Genomic DNA, 20,364 nt, shown 5'->3' on the forward strand with positions numbered 1-20,364 from the left:
GGCTCAAAGCGGTGCAGTCATATATGCTTCATGAGAAAATCCAGTGTGACACGACGAGTGAATGAAATTATCATCATACAAGCAGTGGCCTTTATAGTAATGTTATATCTTTCCAGTTTAATGAAACCTTCAATAGTGGGTTCAATAAAATGACCTTAACACAAGGTGTCTTTTTTTAACCATAAAGCATAATATTAATTTTACTTATTCACTCCAGGTGACCACCAGATCGTGCAGCTCTATCTCAAGTCCAAGGAGACGGGCCTGGCATTCGCAAATACCAGTTTTGTTTTCTACAACTGCAGCGTTCACAAGTCGTAAGTCTCTGTCTGCTTATACCTGTCTTACTTTTCGTGTAATCAACATTTTTCATAAGAATTTTAATAGATGGGTCAGACATATAATATCCCTTTATAGTGATGAAGGAAACTACTGTATGTGCTGCAATTCAGTGTTAATTCACAACACTTCCTCTCCTCTCCTCTTCTCTCCATGCAGGTGCTTGTCATGTGTGAGCAGTCCCTACCAGTGCCACTGGTGTAAATACAGACATGATTGTACCCACGACCCTCGCACATGCTCCTTCCAGGAGGGACGAGTCAAGAAGCCTGAGGTGAGCCCCTAGCCAAAACTTGAGATAAAGATTTAGTTTTTTTCTCTTTACGTTAACACCAGATATTCAGTTATCACCCCCTCCTGTAGGTGAGACCCTCAGTGGCGGTTTGATCTGTGTTCGAGGGGTTGAATGTTCCTCGCAGCACCTCTGCCGGTTGGCTCAAAAAACTGTGGCCCATTAAGAGCACATCCAAGAATCCCCTTGGTTTTAACGCTGCCCAGCTCCAGACAGCCTTTTCTTACTGAGCCAGCTAACTAATAAAACACAGTGACAGAAATCGAGGGTAAATGTTTGGCTACATGAGACTAATAGCTATCCGTCTAGGTTTCCCATGCAAAAAGAGTAATGTTAAAAGGATTGAGACACCTTTCAGCTGTAGACCTTCCATCTGGCACGAGCCTCTTGGCATGTCTCGCCCTTGATTGCACATCAAAGGGCAGTGGAAGCTAATAAAACTGAGCCATTTCCTCTTGCCCATCCCTATTCCCTGCGACAGCTTAGTCTGTGTGAATTATCAATAGTATTGGCAGCCAGTTCTATTCCCGTCGAAGCAGAGCCCACTGTAATTAGACTGCACTGCTGCAGAGGACAAGCTCCTCGCTGGATGGGGTACATTCAGTGAAGGCCCCCGACCCGCCCACTTCTTCCTGCGAGAGAGGTCTCACTCTGATTTAGAGGAACCACCACAGTAGCGGCCTTCACAACAGTGCAGGGAGGTAAAGAAAGGTTTGGACATGTGCCTTGATAAGCATTGTGTACAACATCTGCTGTGGGTACGCAGTGTCTGTCTCCTTCTATGTATTTCTATGTCTGTGCATGTTTACAGTCTTTGCCTGCCTGCGCCCTGCCAATTGACGGTAGTTTTCAGGGGAGGGTTTTACAGGGAGTTAGTGGCCTGTTAATCCTAGCCTGAGGTGAGCTATGATGAAGATCACTAGTGCTCTTGTCTGCATTGGCAGACGCTGCACGACAGGCAGGGACAAGCTTAGCCAGATTGCCTTCTTTGATGAGCAGTCTGCTCTCAATTGCTTTATTCCACCCATGTTTCCCCTGAGCCATTCAACCTGCACAGACGATATTATTTTCTTTTTCCACCATTTTCCATTATCCTTTTGAACCTTCTGCTTAGTCGGACCCAAGCTGGCGTCTTTGCAGGTTTACTTTTGCAATGAACTCAGGCGTTGCTGGTCAATATTGACTGAGGATAATAATGTGTGAATCCCTTCCTATTGTGTTGCTGCCTAAAAGAAAGCACAGTTAAAGTCAGAGGGGATTTGGTATTAGCACATTAATGACATCCCCCTTTTTTTGACAGGTGTTTTTCAGGCTAAAAGACTTTTAATTTGCTTTTAATTAACCCCTTAAATCCAAGGTCGTGTGTTTGCTGCCAGATTTCTGGTTGTCATTTCGAATTAATAATTTAGACACACACAAACAACTACTCATTGAATCATTCCCAAATTTCATGAAAGGAAACAAGTCAACTTTGCTTTATGAGATGGGACGGCCTCTTTCAGCTGGAGATGATTTTTTTGTGTACTATTACAATTAAGGGATTTCAGGCAGCGATCTGAATAATCCCTGAACACTATGCTAATGACTGAGGCCATGCAAATCTCCCTACTGGTTGAGCTTGTTGTTAGTATGCATGGCAGGAGTAAAAGCCAGGCCTGGGTGTACAGTGGCTGCCTTTTTATTCATGCCAACAATGATATGGGCACCCGGATCAGACGTTTGCCTGTTGGCACATTAGCACAAGGCCACGTCCCTGTTTGCCCTCCACACATCTCAAGGACTCAGCCGTTCTGCTGAGCCCCGCTGACAAAAAAAACATGCACGCGGTTCCTATTGGTTACACTGAGTAAACAGCCAAAAGTGATTCCTGACCAAATGATTGTTGGCTGAGATGTTTACCTGCATATTCAGCACATTTTTTTCCCACACATAAGGCAACTGATTAAACTAAGGACACATCCTGTTCTCTTTAAAACTAAGAAGATTATTTCCCTTTTCCTCTTCTCCTGTCTACACCTCAGTTTCTGTATTCATCGCCTCACTGAGCACATCTTCCTGCTGGAGTTAATTCCTGCCTGTGCTGAGGTGATCCATGTCTGTGAGTTTATTAACCAGGAACTTATTGATCAAGTGATCAATTTAATTTTATTAAAGAAGCTAAATGCCAGCAGTAATAGCCGCTCGTTGCTGGTATTAGCCAGAGATGGTGGAAAAAGGTGTTCTGGTTCGATTGATGGACAAATCGATGTCATACACAGGCAGTCTCAGCTGAGGAGTCAGAGGAGTATTTACAGAGTGAAGTGAAAAGACGTGCGTCAAAAATCAAGAAAGTAAGTAAAAGTGGGAGGGAAATGAATGAATAAATGAGGAGAAAAACTGAAGAGCCTTATAGTGCAACTTAAACTGCTCAGACATAGGAACTTCTCTTCTTTTTTTAGTTTTGGCCCCTAGTGGCAAAAGTTATACATATTGTACATTTAAGTTACTAGATATTAGCCAAGAAAACTAAGACAACCCCAAGTTGTAATAAATCATATTGTTCTTTTAAGACAAAGGACGAAGAGGCTGAGAGAGACTACAAATGGCAGGAGACAAAAGAAAGCTGTGAGAGGATATTTGTAAAAAAGTTTGAGGTGAGGATTGAATGGCGGCATAGGAGCAAGGTGAAGAACAGCAGGGAAGGAAGGAGGGTGAAAAGAGAGCAGGAGAGTGTCTTTGCCCGAGGCTCTGTCGGAGATGATAAAACAGAGGCCAGTTAAGGGGAGCTCTTGGTAACCACAAAGTGTGTGTGTGTGTGTGTGTGTGTGTGTGTGTGTGTGTGTGTGTGTGTGTACACGTACGTGTATGGAAACTTAAGATCTTCCTCATCTTCACACCTTACACTGCTATAATTACGGGCCTGCCTCTCCCTCTCACTCTCGCCCTCCCTTGCTTCAAACTACACCAAGGGCTTCTACATTCGCAGTTCCCACTCCACTTGCTACTCTCTGTCACTCTCCCCATCTCCACCCTTCACACCTCCCACCAGGCTCTAATTATCAGATCTAAGTAGGTCCCCGAGAAGAAAAGAAGTCAGGGAAGAGCGGGGGAGCGGGGGAGCGGGAATCAGCGAGAGGGAGTTGATAAGAGAAACGAGAAGGGTCAGCGGGCGAGGCAGGCAACCAACACTGGCTTGGTTTAGAGAGAGAGATAAATGAAGGAGGAATAAAGCTTGAAGGAGAATTAAAGATGGGGTCAAACAAAAACAATGAGTCTGTGATAGAAAGAGGAAAAACGAAAGATAATTATATAGAAGAAACTGGCGCCAACATGTTTTTCAGAAGTCAGCGCTTATTATGTGGTTATGATGACTCACGCTATTGACAGATACTTTTCTGGTTTTAGTGGTTGGTCGTTGATTAGACGACTGTAGGACTGTCGCTAAAGTTCACATTTTGTTTTACACAAAAATAAAAATAAAATGTTCTCTAACTCTACTCCAGTATGACAAAATGTTCTATTAAGATCTAAATTACGCTTTCAACTCAACTTCTAGCATTCTAAAACAGTGCAAATATTTTATACGACTATTGTCTAACAGTCTTCCGAGTGACAAGTTGTAAATTAAATTTTTTCTGTCCACATGATGTCACACAGCTCGATCATGTGCATACTTATGGGGCTGTGCATGTTGATGTAGTGCGGTGGTGTGTGTTCATGCATCTGTGCGGTGATTTAAACTTGCTCCTCTGTTGTTTATCGCACCTCAGTCACTGGGGGTCGAGAGGGTGTGGAGCGGCAATAAACGCACTGGCATTAGATCAACTTAACGCTGACATGAATCTTAACGGGTGACAGCGAGCATCACTGCCAACACCAACAGCACCAGTTGCCAACTAGGATACACACATGTGTTTGGTCATGGTGTATGATGTGTGTCTGAGTGTGCGTGTATACATACAAATAAGAAGAAGGAAAAACAAAGGATGCTGACAGCATGTTTCTTTTACATTTTAGTAATTTTAGCAGAGGAATGACAAGCTCCAGTGATAGCAATGCTCTGTGTGTGTGTGTGTGTATATGTACATGTGTGTGTGTGCGTGCGTGTATGTGTGTGTCCACAATCTGTACTGTATCTGTAAAAAACGTACTGTGATGTCGGTGTTGTAAAGAGAATTTGAAGGTGTTAATGAAACAGGGGAAATAGTGTGTGTGTGTGTGTGTGTGTGTGTCTGTGTGTGTGTGTGTGTGCAGCTGTTTTAATTTGCATCTTGAAGTTTGGCAGATGATGCAAGAGATGCTGTCTAGCTTTGACTTGTGGCGTTTATCTTACACTACAATGGGATTCCAAGGCTGTAGTTTCTGAATGTGTTTGCATATATTTGTTGGCGCGCGTACCCTCACGTGTCAGTGCATTCACCTTGAATCTGCCGACGAGTACAGCGAGACTAGGTTTTTCTGGTGTGTGTGTTTGTGCGTGCAATCCTATGACTTCGCCACCACTGGCCACTATCGCTGCAGATCTGTGTGTCACTGTGTTAAGTCATACTCCAGTGCGTCCTGTGCGTTCATGTCCACAAACCAGATCAAATGTATTATCTCCATTGTTCCAGTGTATTAACTGGAAGAGATGTGATGGGGGAAGAAAACGGGTTGCATCCCTCTTTGCTCGCCTGATAATTTTCATTCTCCAAATGCAACCCTTCGTCGTTCTTAGGAAAATGAGATTTGGTCGAGCAAACACACACGCACCACCTCTTCCTTCCTCTCCACCCAACTGCTGAACTCACTCACCCTGTGTGTCATTTATCTATAATGACTTTGTGAATAGTGTTACAGAGCGCCCCCCCCCCCTCTCACCACGCAGCCATCCAGTCAGTCACTCAGCCTAACCCAATCAAGTGGCTTTTAATGAACTTCAAACAAGTGTTATCACCCAGTTCAACGTGCGCTGTGCTTCGCTCCCCCCCAGCGTCATCCATGCGGGGGTTCACCTTATCTGCTCTCCTTCTTTTCACCCTCTCTCCTGCTGCCTCTTTGACACGCTGAGGCTCCTCCTGTCGCTTACGCTTTATTTTTTTCCCTTTTTTTCAGCCGCTCTGTTCTTTTGTTGTTCTTCTCTCTCATTTTGACTATTTTGCGCTTTCTCTCTTTCTCTCTCTCACATCCGCCGCTCTCCAACGAAAACATGAAATAGTTTGCAAAGTACTTATAGGAGTGCTGTTCTCTGTTTACTATCTTAACACTCTCTTACCTCACTTCTCAACTTCTCCTGCTTGTCAGTCATTCCCCTGTCTCTGCTTTTTTTCCACCCACTTGTCCTCCTCGTCCTCCTAATCATCTTTTATGTTTTTCTTCCCTGTCCATCACTCCCCCCCTCATCACCTCTCCTCCTCTTTCCTCTCCGTCTTTCAGGGAAGTCATAGGTGCTCTATATTTAGCCAGCTGCTCACACCTGAATTGATTGGCTGTTAATTTTAGACCTCCGATTGCTAAGCGACTCATCCCCCTCTCTTGCTCTCTTCATCTCTGTCATTCAATCTTGCCGCACAGTTGGAAATCAACCTTATATTTGTCCACATCAGCCAAACACACAAACAAATTGAGTGTCAGTTTCATCATTCATTTCCCCTCCCGTAGTTAATGACTGTCAAGTACCAACAATATTAAGCCCGTTGGATGTGAGCAGGTCAGAGGTTTGTCTAAGTGAGACTTAACAGAACTCAACCTGACAGAAACTACCAAAAAATAAAAGCCCTAAAACACTGAAAACACGCTGAAGTGGCTCAATAAATCAAATAAATTTAGGTGGAGTGCTGTTCTGTGTTGGTTTCTGTTACCTGACCAGATAAATGATGAGCGTCGATGAGCACTGTATGTCAGTCAGCTTTTATTTAGGATCATTCTCACTGTCTCCAAACAGATTTAACTGATCCAAAATGTTGCTGCCTATCATTTTCATATCATTGTGTCAAAAGGTGTTGAAAAAGTTTTACACAGATAATGTTCAGATGTTCTATGGATTACCAGAGGTTTTGGGCCACAGCTGCTTTGATGACACTAAGATGATAGTATTCAGAGCAGGTAGTGACAATTCTTCCTTGTCTCGTTGTCTGTCTCGCAGGGGTGTCCCCAGCTACTGCCTGCAGAGAGGATCCTGGTTCCAGTCAACGTGGTGAAGCCCATCACTCTGCGGGCAAAGAACCTCCCCCAGCCCCAGTCTGGTCAGAGGGGATACGAGTGTCTGCTGACCATCCAGGGAAACGAGCACCGAGTCCCTGCCCTGCGCTTCAACAGCTCCTCAGTGCAGTGTCAAAATACATCGGTGAGGAGTGTATGTGCATGTGTGTGTCTGTCTCTGTGTGTGTTTTAATGTGCCAATAACATATCACCATTGACCACAACACACTGACATATACTTTATAAATCTTCCCCCACCTCTCTAAAGTGACCGTAATACTTTTTTCAATCTTACTCACAAACACTTAAACACACAGTCGTTCCAGCTGAAGTATTTTTCTTTTATCAGCGAGACAGCAGTGAGATGAGAGAGTCTGACTTTGTCTCTACTATACAACCATCTTTGCAATCAGGCTCCATTTACTGACTGAATAACGCATTGACAGCAATGAAAGCCTAGCATGAAAAAGGGCTTTATGCTGGTCCTGATGCAAATCATGTGTTGATACAATAACATCTCATCTTCCTGTCTATCTTCATCACACTGTGTGTCAGTGTCTGTGTGGAAACGTCTCGAAGACTTGTGCGAGTATAATCACAGTACGATCCAAATATTGTACTGTGATTGAGCAGTGGAGGAGGGAAACTGTAATTTAGCGGAAAATTATGATTCTAGCATCAACCCTCCATGCTGCTGGTGTTAAAGAACCAAATAAAAAAGAATCTTCTTTTTGAGAGCTCTCTGGTGTGCGTAGTGTGTGGTTGTGTCTTTGTTGTGTGTCCATGTGCATTTTTATTGTGCATACAACCACCTGTTGATCATGCCTTTTGCATTCAAGGGAGTATCGTGATATGAGAGGCTTTTGGACTTGGAGATAATGGACAGTTTAAAGTAGCTCAACAGCTTCTTTAACTCTCTCTCTCTCTCTCTCTCTTCCCCATCTCTTGCCCTTTCTCTGCGGTTGCCATGGTGATAGTATTTCTATGATGGGATGGAGATGAGCAGTCTTCCCGTGGAGCTGACCGTTATCTGGAACGGAGATTTCAGCATTGACAACCCCGCCCACAACAAAGGTGAGCATGCACTGAGGCGTATGTATGCACATGCACGCACGCAAGCATGTGCACACACCTAAGCACACACTTACACACACTTACACACACTTACACACACACAATTGACTCACACTTCCCTACAAGCTTTTTCCTTAGTTCCCACAGCGTCATACTAAAACACACACACAGTCTCTGATAAACTCTCACTGACACACACACACACACACACACACACACTTACACACAGTAAAGCTGCTGCCTCCCCATTATTGCCCTTGTAGAGCTGGTTTCCATAGCAACAGGCGGGCGGTGTGCTGAGGTGCAGCATCCATCCCCGAATGTTGGTGTGTAGAGTGGTTAACTTTAACACTTCCTCTGTTACGCTGCACTTCTGCAGGTCTCTCGTTCCCCTCCCTGTCTCTGTCTATTTCCATCAGTCTGTCCTGCACTGTTGTCTCTCTGTCTGTCTCTCTGTCTGTCTGTCTCTTGGCTCCTCTCAAATATGATCTCCTCTCAGCTGTTTCTCTCATTTGTCCAGTCATCACCTCTCTGGAAATTTGGCAATCTATCAATATCAGTCCTTCACCAACTCTCTCCTCCCTTCATGTCATTTTTCTCATCTTAGCAATTCAGTGTACCTTACTGGGATATATGCAGTACTGGGGAAATATAGGTATAGCTCAAAAACATAATGGTAATAAACAACCAATATATATATTTAGAAATGTAAAATGTAATATGTAATCACAAAGCGATGGACAAAGCGAGAGCTACAACATGAGATATATTTTGTGTTTCTCTGCCTTTCTTATTTTCTTTTATCGAATTCTCCATCTACTTACAGTATATGTGGAATGACAACTCGCTGCTGAATTGTTAAGCATTCAGCTGCTGAGCCTGATTCAGTTTGGCCACTGGCTATCCACCACGGCGAATGAACCATGCTGGGACAGGAAAACAGCCGCATGCTGTGGGTTGTAGTTCTCTGACAGGAAAACAACTCCTTTTAACCAAAGGCAGCGGAGAAGCGCACGAGAAGCAAATTGTTAAAAATGTGGATGATATGCCAACATGACACTGTGCTGTAAGGCAAAGTTTGCACAGGGTGTGTGTCTGTGTGTGTCTGTCTGAGTCAAATATAGTGTATAAAACATATCCTTGAGCACGAGTGTGGAATCAAAGAAGCAACGAAAGTCAGAGGGAGATGCTTGCACTCGAGAGTCCTACTCTACCCTCCCCTTGCCGTTCCCTGTGTAGGAAGCAGCTCCTTGGGCATCGTTTGATGGACAGATCACACATGCATCTAATCGCAATTAAAAAATAAATGCCTGGCCCGTTGCCATGGTGATGATATGTTAAATGTGTGGTGAGCGAGCAGAGGCAAGCAGCAGCAACTTCGAGAGCGAGTACATACAGATGATGATGGATGGAGAGATAATGAGACAAAGATATCAACGACTCTCTCTCTCTCTCTTTCTCTCTCTCTCTCTCTCTCTCTCTCTCTCTCTGAATGTTCAGTTTGTTTGTTTGCATATTAAAGCAGCGGATGGCAGATGTTGAGAGATGTGCGTTAACAACTCAGATTGTTTGAAGCTTTAGAATGAATTCATGTGCATTTGCAGTTGTTTAATCATTTGCATAAAGGTTGCTCGTTTGTTTTCTCCGCTTTTTCTCCCACTGCCATAACCTTCTTCTCTCTCCAACAGTCCATCTGTACAAGTGCGACGCCCAGCGTGGCAGCTGCGGCTTGTGTCTGAAGGCGGACCCACTGTTTGGGTGTGTTTGGTGCAAAGGAGAGAACCGCTGCACCCTCAAGCAACACTGCCCACACCCCGAGAACCAGTGGCTGGAGCACAATGGCATCAACAGCAAGTGCACCCACCCACGGATCACACAGGTGAGACATGCACATGTCCACAGAAGCAGCACGTGCTTGATATGAAGGCACTTACATGGGCTAAGAATTGCCAGCATTGATTTTCACTCAAGGGTCATACATGCACTTTCTTTATACCTTAATAACAGTGCACTGAATTGAACATACTCATCACCACTCAGACAATGTGACAGTTTATCATTTCAACATAATAGCAGAGGCTGAGTCACCACCAGTTATTCAGTCTTACACCTCTTGTGCCGTGCAGTTACACGTCGAACTTCTCACAAAGTAACAGTGATGACACATTAGAATCACAATAACAGAAATCACGTGATGGATGTCTGTTCTGAAAATTGTGATCGTGACAGAGGTTGTATCCTTTTAGTGTAGTAACATTTAAATAATCCATGTAAGACGTAGAAATAAATCATTCTCAATCTTCCTAGTTATCAACCTAGCGCAGATGTTCTCGTAAACCTGTACTTAACCTGGCGTGCTCCGGAAAACCATGAACGCTGCGTGAGGCAAATAGACTTGACCTGTGCAAGACATATAAATGGGTCAATGATGACAGGGATAAGGTGATATGAAGGATTAGAGGATACAACGGAAAGATAGATGGAAAGATGCGACGTGAAGGGAGAGGAGGATGGATTGAGTTTACATGAAAGCGAGCGGTGACGTATGGGTTGACTGAACCAGAATGGAGTCACAAGAGGCTGAAGGGGTGGAAGACGACCCCCCTCCAACCTCACCCCCTCCCCTGTTTCCCCATGATGGATGTGAGGGTCCACTCTGTATCCGTTTCCAAAGGAGGAGTAGTAGGAGCAGATGGCGACTAGAGTTGAAGGGATGAATAAAAAAGACAGAAGGGAATCTTGGTCTGTGTCCTGGGGAGTGATGGGTTTGGACAGAGAGAAAGAAGAGGGACACGAGAATGGAAGAGCAATCGTCTCTTATTTTGTCTTCATACTGCATCTTAGAAACAACGATGGTGATTTGGTTAAAGCAACACCCTAAAGCTGAGTTTCTTGTAACCATGGATGCACCATGAACATGATTGATGGATGTAGGAAAGGAAAGAGGACATGAGCTGCAGATAAAGTCCGGAGAATTGGGTTCGGTTTCGTTAAAGAAATCTTTTGTCGTCAATGACTCAGTGGCTCTAATTATTCGACTTTCTCTCTTATTAATTGTCAACAAATATCCAGACAAACTGTTGCGTGAGGTGATTGCACGTAGTAGGGATATTTTGTCCCTCTTTACACTTGAAGTCTGGATCAGTCAATTTCACTTCATCATCCCTCCTCCAGTGTTTGTCTTCAGTGGATTTACTCCTGGCGATTGTCCCCCGTCTTTCTCCTCACATACCAGAGGCTGCTGCAGGGACATATTGCATCCTTCCCACGTCCCCCATAAAAACTGTCAGCAGGTGAGGAGTGAGGACTTCTCCGAGACAACCACAGCTCTAATGCATTCTAATATGCTTTATTATAATGACATCTCCCATCAACAATATGAGGGGGGGGGGCTCGTGTAGACGGATGGAAAAAGAAAGGGCGAGAGAGGGAGAAGTGATTAAGTTTTTGCTTCTATCCAACCATCAATTATCTTGTCAAAGTCACAAATCTAATCAACGTCTCATTGTGTCTCTCCCCCTCTCTCTTTGGCTTTTTTGCTCTTTCCTTCTCCTCCACGTTTTCTCTTTCTCCCACTCCATCCTCCTTATTTTGCTAATAAATGGAGCGCCACCATGCATTGTGTGCAATCTTTTTAATTGCATGTATTGTAGCTCCATTCCCAGAAGGCTCTTTTTTCATTAAGATATCAGCAGGGAGCCTTATTAATCAGAGACATTCACCCGTACGATAATGATATCTGCACACGACAGCTACAGGACTTGTGTTGAACATGACCTGGCTCGAGCTCGCCTCCGTCATTCGATTGGCTCGTTCCTTTCAAGTGCAACTGCTTCAATTTGTATAAATTCACTTATTCGAAAAGTAATCAAATAGTCAAATTAAAATCCTTTGATGTACATGTGGTTTATCATAATACAAGATGACTGAGCCTAAAGCCATGAATGTACCTGTGATCACCACAGGGGGCCACGCAGACGTGTAAACTGAGCAGTGTCTTGACCTCAATGAAAATCCTTGAGATCACTATTTTTCAGGTGGATGGTGACACAGCACTATTAAAGCTGGGTCCCTGCCCGCAGCATGGAGGACTTCTATTTGACAGATATGGAAAGACTACCCTGTGTCTTTTCCTCACATCCATCCATCTGGCCCGGCCTGATGATGTGTTTGCACTCGCTCACCGGCCAAAGCGTAATTGTGTTAGTGAAGCGCTGACAGATGCTTGAACCTCCTCATCACCAGTGAGATGTTACTGATAAATCACACCACACAGATTACTGTGAAGGTGTCACCTAATGCCAGGCTTCAAGTTAATCTCAGGGAGGAGATTGTTGTGTATTTCACTGAATGTAGGATTGAGAAATGACAGTCACTTGACCCCGAGTCATGACCCTTTATTTCTGTCACAGGAGCTATTATTTTATCATTTATGGGCTCGCTGCTGCAGCCGTCCCTCCTATCCCCCCACCCTTTAGAAAAGTCATTTTTTCCCTGAGAGTTACATAACAGAAAGATTTAAGAATCATCCCCGATGAGTTAAAAAAAATTCTATTAAACTAGAACGGCACTCAGTAGAGCGGATATCGAAAGGCCCAACAGTCCCCTTTACATTCAATCAAGCTGCACCAAAGTGCACACACTCAAGATCCATGGATCATTCCCCTGGAAAATGGTGCAAAAGTTTAAAAAGAAAATTCTTGGATCCGCATCAAAATGTATTATCAATTCCGACTGCTTCATTCCAGTTTCATGAAAATCCATTCAGTTGTTTTTCTGTAATCTTGTTAACAAAGCAACCAACAAACAGAAACAGAAAACAAACTCTCCTCTTCTTCTGCCCAAATATTTGTCATAATGCAATTTGTAGTAATGCCTCTCGCGTCAGGACACAAAATAACATCTGCTTGGATTTGGATTTCTACAGATCACCCCTCTGCGAGGTCCCAGGGAGGGCGGCACGCTGGTGACTATCCGTGGTGAGAACCTGGGCCTGGAGTTCAAAGAGATCCAGGGTAACGTGAAGGTGGCTGAAGTGGACTGCACCCCGATACGTGAGGGCTACATTCCTGCCGAACAGTAGGTCACATTCTACATTTAAAAATTCAAAAGCTTTAAGTAATAAGTCGCACAACCTCACCTTGTCTTCGTCTCGACCAACTCACACAACAGAGCTATAACAAGTCAGAATGACCAGCTGATCCTGAGCACTCACTTAGAGGTGTTTGTGTGTCTGTGTGTGTGAAGTGAGTGAGTGTGAAAGAGAAAGACTATAACACAACCATTAAACTAATGCTAACTTGGACTAATTCCTGTCATGTATGTGCCCTGCTGAGGGACAGAGAATACTCAGGCTTCCTTATCAGAAATACTTTATTGATCCCAGGGGAAAATATATTATATTATTATAGCGCACACACACGCCACACCACACGGTCCCACTATCATTGTAGAAAGTTCAGGAGGTTACATTTTGTTGACATTTGAGTTTAATCCACTGCTTTGATTCCATACAGGTGACATATTAAATTATTTAAACTTGTTTAAAGTTGGCTTATCAACAGACCCAGAGCCTCTTCTGCTAAGAAAGTAAGTTGTGCACAAGCACTTTCTGAGCAAACGCTGACCCAGCAGAAGCTCTAGCTGAATCTGAGGTCATTTGTAAAAGGATAGAGACTTTTTTCCTTTTCTCCCACAAGTTGGCAGTGCATGGGAGGTGAAGCTACTGCCAAACAATACATTATTTTATTGAGGTTTAAATGTAGATAGGAAGCATTTTCTTATTCAATAATCTTCTCTGAGATTGCCAGCAAGGAGGGCTGCGGCAGGGTTTTCCAGATATACACTTTTGTGTGTGGCACGAAGAATTTCTATCTGCATATTCTCACACATTCCACAATTTGTGTCTCCAGGATTGTGTGCGAGATGGGTAAAGCAGAGAAGAGCCAGTACACTGGGAATGTGCAGGTCTGTGTCGGAGTTGGAGATTGCAGTTCAGAATTCAAGGCAAAATCCTCCAAGTACTACTACTTTGTGGTGAGTCTCCATTTTCAACTTTTGTTCTTTTTAAAGTGAGGCATGACTGTCAGGTACACAGATACACACAACTCGTGACACACACTTTGCTGTGTTCTTTCATTACTTGGGCTCCTCTACACACAATTAATCAGCATCACTCTCACTCGCACAGTCTGAATTAAATTTACAGTTCCCGCCGTTATACGGTCATTTTATGCAGAGTAATCATTTTTACTGCCGTGCATTAATGGGGTGCTGACCGAGGTTTATCTCTCTATGGGATCCTTGTGCAGGATTATATGATGTTAGGTCTCGGTGTCGTGCTACACAGCAGGCTGCAGATGAGATTATAAGAAGGCCAGATGAACTGGAGGAGGATTTACTGTAGGACCTGCTTCCTGTAGACGGCATCAGCTAATGTCTCACTTCATTTAAAAAAAAAAAAAAAAAAAGTCCATCTCAGGAGTCCATAGTGTATGAAATTGGAATTAAACAGTTCAGCTCTATATTAACACAAGCCCTGTTAAGATGAAAATGTTCTTCCTGTAGATTTCTTTCTGGGGCTACATTTTATTAAAACAAACAAATTAAATATTAATATCATATAGCACGTAAGAAAGTTCCCTCATTTATCTCTCATTAAATCATATGGCCTATAAATCAAAAGAGTGCGAATACATTTGCATTCAAAAAAGCACAGGTAACTTTACATTGTCCATGTTTTCTAATGTATTACCTGTTTATTTTGTATCATCTAAAATTTTGCCTTATACTTTGACTACTACATTACTCTAGTTCATCTTTACTGAACAATGTATCCTGGTCTCCTGGACATTAGGGCATAATAATTTTATGTTATTCATCATTTATTTATTTATTCTGTGATTTTAACCTTTGATTGACTTCTGACCTTTCTCTAGATCCCAAGGATTATAAACCTGAAGCCCAGCCGAGGGCCGGTCTCTGGAGGAACCATTGTCAACATCACCGGCAGCCACCTCGATGCTGGGAGCAACGTGTCAATCATGTTTAAGGACCAGCCATGCACTTATCTCGGGTTAGTGAGGAATGAGTCGGAATGGACTCTGCCAGTCACACTTAAAGAGCCTATTAACAGCTCAGTCAAAGAAGACGTTAGTCAGACTATAGAGTAAACTCATTTTTTCCCACATAAACTTAAAAACTTAAAGATTAAATATCTTTTGATTAAAAACTGGGATGATCAGGGTGTGGTGTGTAGGTATTGAGATTAAAATAGTTATTTAGTGATGGTAAATGTTTTTACTTTGAAAATATATTTTTTTAATTAGAAATAAAACATTTATGTAGTATATATTATTGAGGAAATACAATTACATAATGTAATCCTCCACTTAGACCTGATCAATGCACAATTTAAAGTTCAGTCAATAAACTCTCTATCCATGTCCACTTAACCAACCATTCAGCCATCTTGAATATTACATTGTTATTGGTTTTTGAATCATTCATTAGTCTGCGCTCACAGTGATAACAACTGGAGAGATGATCTGAGTGTAAATATTAGCTAAGTGCACTGTCTGTCCCCGTTATGCAGAACAACGTTTCAGCTACACATAACTAATGCTTCATCCTGTGGTCACTGTAGGAGGGGCGGACAGTGGCTCACCTGCAGAACCCACGCTTCCCTGCATGGCTGCGGAAACGTGTCCGTGTCCGTGAGCATAGACAGGGCTCATCTCCAGAAAGACCTGCGCTTCGAGTATGTGGAGGATCCCAGCATCGTTAAGATAGAGCCTGAGTGGAGCATCTACAGGTACGGTAGAGAGGCTCTTTACAGCTCATCTGAGCAGCGTTTTACTCAGATTTGTGCTTTTCTTTATTGGCCCCCAGTAAATTTTAGAATTGACTGTAAGATTTTACTGATGATTTTTATGCCCCCTTCTGGACTTGCACCCTAAGTATATTTCAGATCTTTTGGTAACATATGTGCCCAGTCGTAACTTGAGGTCCTCAGTTCTTGCCATTTTGCAATCTCAGCTGAGGATCAGTGGTGACCAGGCCTTTTCTGTCTGGGCTCCAACTCTTTGGAACAATGTCCCTTACAAACTCCTTATCCTCTTTTAAATCTCTCTAAAAGTCAAATTTTTACAGGTGCACTCTCTCCTTGTTTTGAATTTTCCATCTATTTGAATCATTTTGTATTGTTTTATTGTATCAGATTTTCCCTGTTTTCATCTGAAACATTTTTTATTCCTTTATCTGTGCTCTACTGCAATGTGATCTTCAAACTGCTTTTAAATCATGTCTTGTGTTTTATAAAGCACTTTGTATCTGTGTTTTGAAAGCTGCTAGATTAGAAGTTTATTAACATTATTGTTATTTTAGAAAACTTTGCCTCACTGGTAACAGAGACTGATGACACTGTGGATGGAGGCAAACCAGCAAAGAAGGATCTTGACAAACACGATCAGCAAATGAGGCTGGTCAACAAAAAATCAAAACAACAATGAAACAAATCCCCATCCATCAGAACAATGAAATAATATGACATCTTAATTTTACATTAGCACATCAGTATCTCTCTCTGTGGGTAGTTCCTGTCACCCTCTGTCCAAACAGTCTTAATCTCTTAACATCATGGTCAATCTTATGTCCCTCTTACAGTGGATACACACCACTGACGGTGACAGGAACAAACCTGGACATCATTCAGACTCCTCTCATCAGAGCCAAATACAACGACCATGAGACACTCAATGTAAGTAACTGTGTAATAAAACCAATGTTTGACCCTGGAACAAGATAGTATTTCTTTTATGTCTATGTACTTTAGCTTTTGACGTGATGTTTACAAATGTGCATGGGATTTCAGCATTTGGAATTGTATTTAGTTTTTTGTCCAGTAGTCAAAAATGTACTGGCTGAATTGGGGGGCCTGGGTAGAACCAAACTGAGCCCTAAAAGTAATAAAGTGTAAGTGCAAACCCACACAATCATCCCAGGCTCATCATAAACACGCATTTAGATGTTCTAGTCTTCAAGCAAACTTTTAAGATTGCAAAGGTTTTGGCACAAGTTGCAGTCTCTTTAACGCAGCCAAAGTTAATATTTAAGGAGGTTCTCACTAAATTGTCGTTGCTATGGACCAATATAATCAGCCATTCTCAGGGGCCCTCTCTCAGCTCAAGGCCCCTGCTTTTTCCTATCCTGTTGCATCGCCGCTGCATGAACTACCTGCACCACTGTTGGGGATTCTAAGTGCCCACTTTCCCTTTACAGTGAGAAAAGTCAACCATTGTGAAAGTCAGAGATTTTCTTTAGAGCATGACTAAATTCCTCAGGGCCACTTCGAGGTACATTGGTCAAGGCAAAAAACTCAGTGAAGTCATGGTGAAAAATCAACAGGTCTCCATTGAGTTAAAAGAGAATAATGTGCTTTCTCTCCATGCCTTTGTCACAGTAGGGAAGTTTTTACTCTGAAATAAAAGCCACAAGGTTCAAAATTCTTTTATCCTTTTTTCACCCTTTTACCCAGGGGAGGGGAGGTAAAGACACAGGGGGGTCTCTGTGATCTTATTGAAATAAGAGACACTAACAAAAGGTAGTAATGCTATCTTCACGGTTCATTTGAGCATGAGCGTGCACCGCGTTTAACATCTGTGCTCACATGTCCCTTCACTGAGCTCTGTGTGTCAAGCTGCTGCACCTTTAGGTCGTACTTTGAAGCTTCGTCTTACTTTCTTGGTCTTTATGCAGATTTTTTTCTACCTTTGGAACCTTTCTGCGGCAGACGTACAGGATGCATGTCATCGATGTCCAAGAAAGCTGAGCAGGAATTGTCAAGTTGGATGTTTAAGGAGCCAATTAGAGTGACAGGCGATAGTTTGAGTGGCAGAGGTTACTGTGGAAATGTTAAATGTCTGAATGGGACGAAAATGTGAATAAGACTTTTGCAAGCGGCTGATTTGTCATTGTCCTGACAGGCGGCGAGGAATATAGATGTTAAAGGGATATTGAAGGGTGTGTGGGGCGACAAAGACGGGTTGGGACGATCTCTCTCTCTTGAGATGTGAATATAGAAGAAATGCTGAATTTAAATCACATGTCAAATCAAGAAGACAAAGACAAAACAAAGTGTTGTAGAGAAAGATGTGTGACTGAATGAGACTAAGACAGAAGTAAACATCACAGGTGAATCCTGCAGAGGGTATTCTGGTCCTAAACTGAAAATCTGGAGGCTCTCAATCGGACATCTGCGTCCCCCAGAGTTCAGTGTCTGAAAGCAGCATATTAAGATACATAAATGTAAATTGTACATGTTTCTCAATGAATATAATGTTAAAATCTACCAAACCTTCCAATTTTTGCACATCTGTTTATCCATTTGCATTTGTTCTTGCAGCTGTGCCAGGTGCTCAGCGCCACATCCATGCTGTGTCAAGCTCCAGAGCTGCCCATCAGCTTGGCAAGACAGCAGGAAGTGCCTGAACGACCTGATGAGTTTGGCTTTAAACTGGACGATGTGCAGGCGCTGATGGCACTCAACAACAGCAACTTCATCTACTACCCCAATCCTGAGTTTGAACCACTCAGTGTGTCGGGGGTGCTCGAGCTTAAACCTGGATCACCTATAATACTGAAGGTGGGAGGATCGATCAATCACTCACCCACATCTATCTCATCATTTACTGATTTTTGTGGTGTTGTGTCTTGATACTGAATGATTTCAGTCAAGTTATTGTTCAAATTCTGTTGAATGATTGAATGATACTGATCTAATTATCTAATATTAAAAACTTACAATAAGTTATGAATTACCCCAAAGTATCAATTATCAGATTGTTTTATATATGATTCTGCATCTTTTTAAATTGATTTAACTTTGCAAGACGAGAGACACGATTTTGACGAAATATAAAAATTTAATATACTTTAATCGGATAAATTTTTCTGTGCAGGGGCGGAACTTCCTTCCACCAACCAACAGTGGAAATGGAAAACTGAACTACACTGTTCTGATTGGAGAGAAGCCCTGCATGTTGACAGTGTCAGAGACCCAGCTGCTCTGCGAGTCCCCCAACCTGACGGGTCGACACAAGGTCCTGGTGAGTGACACAGGCACTCGCACACATGCATGACAAATAGGTGGGTTATGCTTGAGAAGACGGACAGTCGTACAAATGGACTTGCATTCTGACAGACGGATGAACATTCCTCTTGTTGTTTTCTATGTATCTCCGTGTCCACTTCCAGACAGAGCATGTTCTAATCCAATCAGCCGTGTGGGTTCAGTTACTGCCCACAAGCAGACAAAAGACAAACAAATAAGCCTTCAATAAGAGGAATTACGGCCCCAGCAAACTCAATAAAGATTCCATTTGTGGTTTTAAGAGGGACCACTTCGAACAGAGCGCTTCCTGATGTTACCACCTGGTCGCGGCGTCGCAGAAACAGACGGACACATTACTGTAAAACAATTAGGAGACGCACAAATAAACACAAGTGTGTACACACTGAAGTCACAAATCGATATGTCTGTCTGCGCTCTGATCTTAGGTTTAAAGAGAGAGATGCTTTAAAGAGGGATTAACAAAGGAAACATTAACTTAATGAAAATTTGTGATTTGTGTTTTTCTTTGAAGAATCTCTTACTCATTGATTGCCACTTGTTTGTCTCTCCAAGTCATATAATTATTACTGAAGCTTATCGAGGTGTTTTTAATGGTCATATTTAGTTGAAGCTGTTCTCTATAGCTTAGCTACTTATCTCATCTTTTAAGTATAGACAAAAGGTGCGCCTTCTCTTTTAAAACCCTTCAAAGAAATATGCTGTGTATTAATGTACAGTACATGCATGCGCTCATTCTAGCCTGTCTTTATTTTTCATTATCACAAGGCCCGTGTGGGTGGCATCGAGTTTTCCCCAGGTGTGGTTCTCATCACATCCGACAGCCCGCTCAGCAGCACTGCAATCATCGGCATCGCTGCAGCCGGAGCCTTGCTCATCCTCTTCATCGTGATGGTGCTCATCGCCTACAAGCGCAAGTCTCGTGAGAGCGACCTGACCTTGAAGAGGCTGCAGATGCAGATGGACAACCTGGAGTCACGTGTGGCCCTGGAGTGCAAAGAGGGTAAGAGGCTGTGCTGGTGTGCGATTGGTCAACTTGATGCCATGGGAATATTCTAAAGGGATTAAGAAAGTATATGAAAGCACACACATCCAAACTTGATTGACATGAGCTGCTGGACAGAGGTGATAACAACCGGAAGATGAGAAATGTCCGTGCACAAGTTGATGCTCCCTCATGTGTGCGACCATTTCCCGTCTTCCAATATTCTAAACTCTCCTCTTTTCTTTATTTCTAACTCTAATCAGGCTAAAAGCTGATCAGGTACTGCAAACAAGAACCTTTTGTTTTTGCGGAGTGATCTTATTGCTTTTAAGTCAAACACTAGGATTTTTATATTACTCAGTACCACCAGCCTCTAGTGCTGCACCT

The 20,364-nt window shown here is 42.8% G+C and overlaps 1 protein-coding gene across 2 annotated transcripts in view; it reads left to right on the forward strand.

The window, feature by feature from the left end:
• plxna4 (plexin A4) overlaps positions 1-20,364 on the forward strand; it is a 217,180-nt gene that overhangs the window by 163,277 nt on the left and 33,539 nt on the right. For both annotated transcript variants that reach the window (XM_020092318.2, XM_020092317.2), the window contains exons 8-20: positions 218-317; positions 499-613; positions 6,735-6,935; positions 7,768-7,864; positions 9,553-9,743; positions 12,792-12,943; positions 13,777-13,900; positions 14,803-14,939; positions 15,510-15,677; positions 16,529-16,622; positions 18,267-18,506; positions 18,823-18,969; positions 19,761-19,995. In XM_020092318.2, the coding sequence (XP_019947877.1) occupies positions 218-317; positions 499-613; positions 6,735-6,935; positions 7,768-7,864; positions 9,553-9,743; positions 12,792-12,943; positions 13,777-13,900; positions 14,803-14,939; positions 15,510-15,677; positions 16,529-16,622; positions 18,267-18,506; positions 18,823-18,969; positions 19,761-19,995 (2,001 nt within the window). The remainder of the gene's footprint in view (positions 1-217; positions 318-498; positions 614-6,734; positions 6,936-7,767; positions 7,865-9,552; positions 9,744-12,791; positions 12,944-13,776; positions 13,901-14,802; positions 14,940-15,509; positions 15,678-16,528; positions 16,623-18,266; positions 18,507-18,822; positions 18,970-19,760; positions 19,996-20,364) is intronic.

Source organism: Paralichthys olivaceus, chromosome 23, assembly GCF_024713975.1.
Source record: "Paralichthys olivaceus isolate ysfri-2021 chromosome 23, ASM2471397v2, whole genome shotgun sequence".
In the NCBI taxonomy this organism is placed as follows: domain Eukaryota; kingdom Metazoa; phylum Chordata; class Actinopteri; order Pleuronectiformes; family Paralichthyidae; genus Paralichthys; species Paralichthys olivaceus.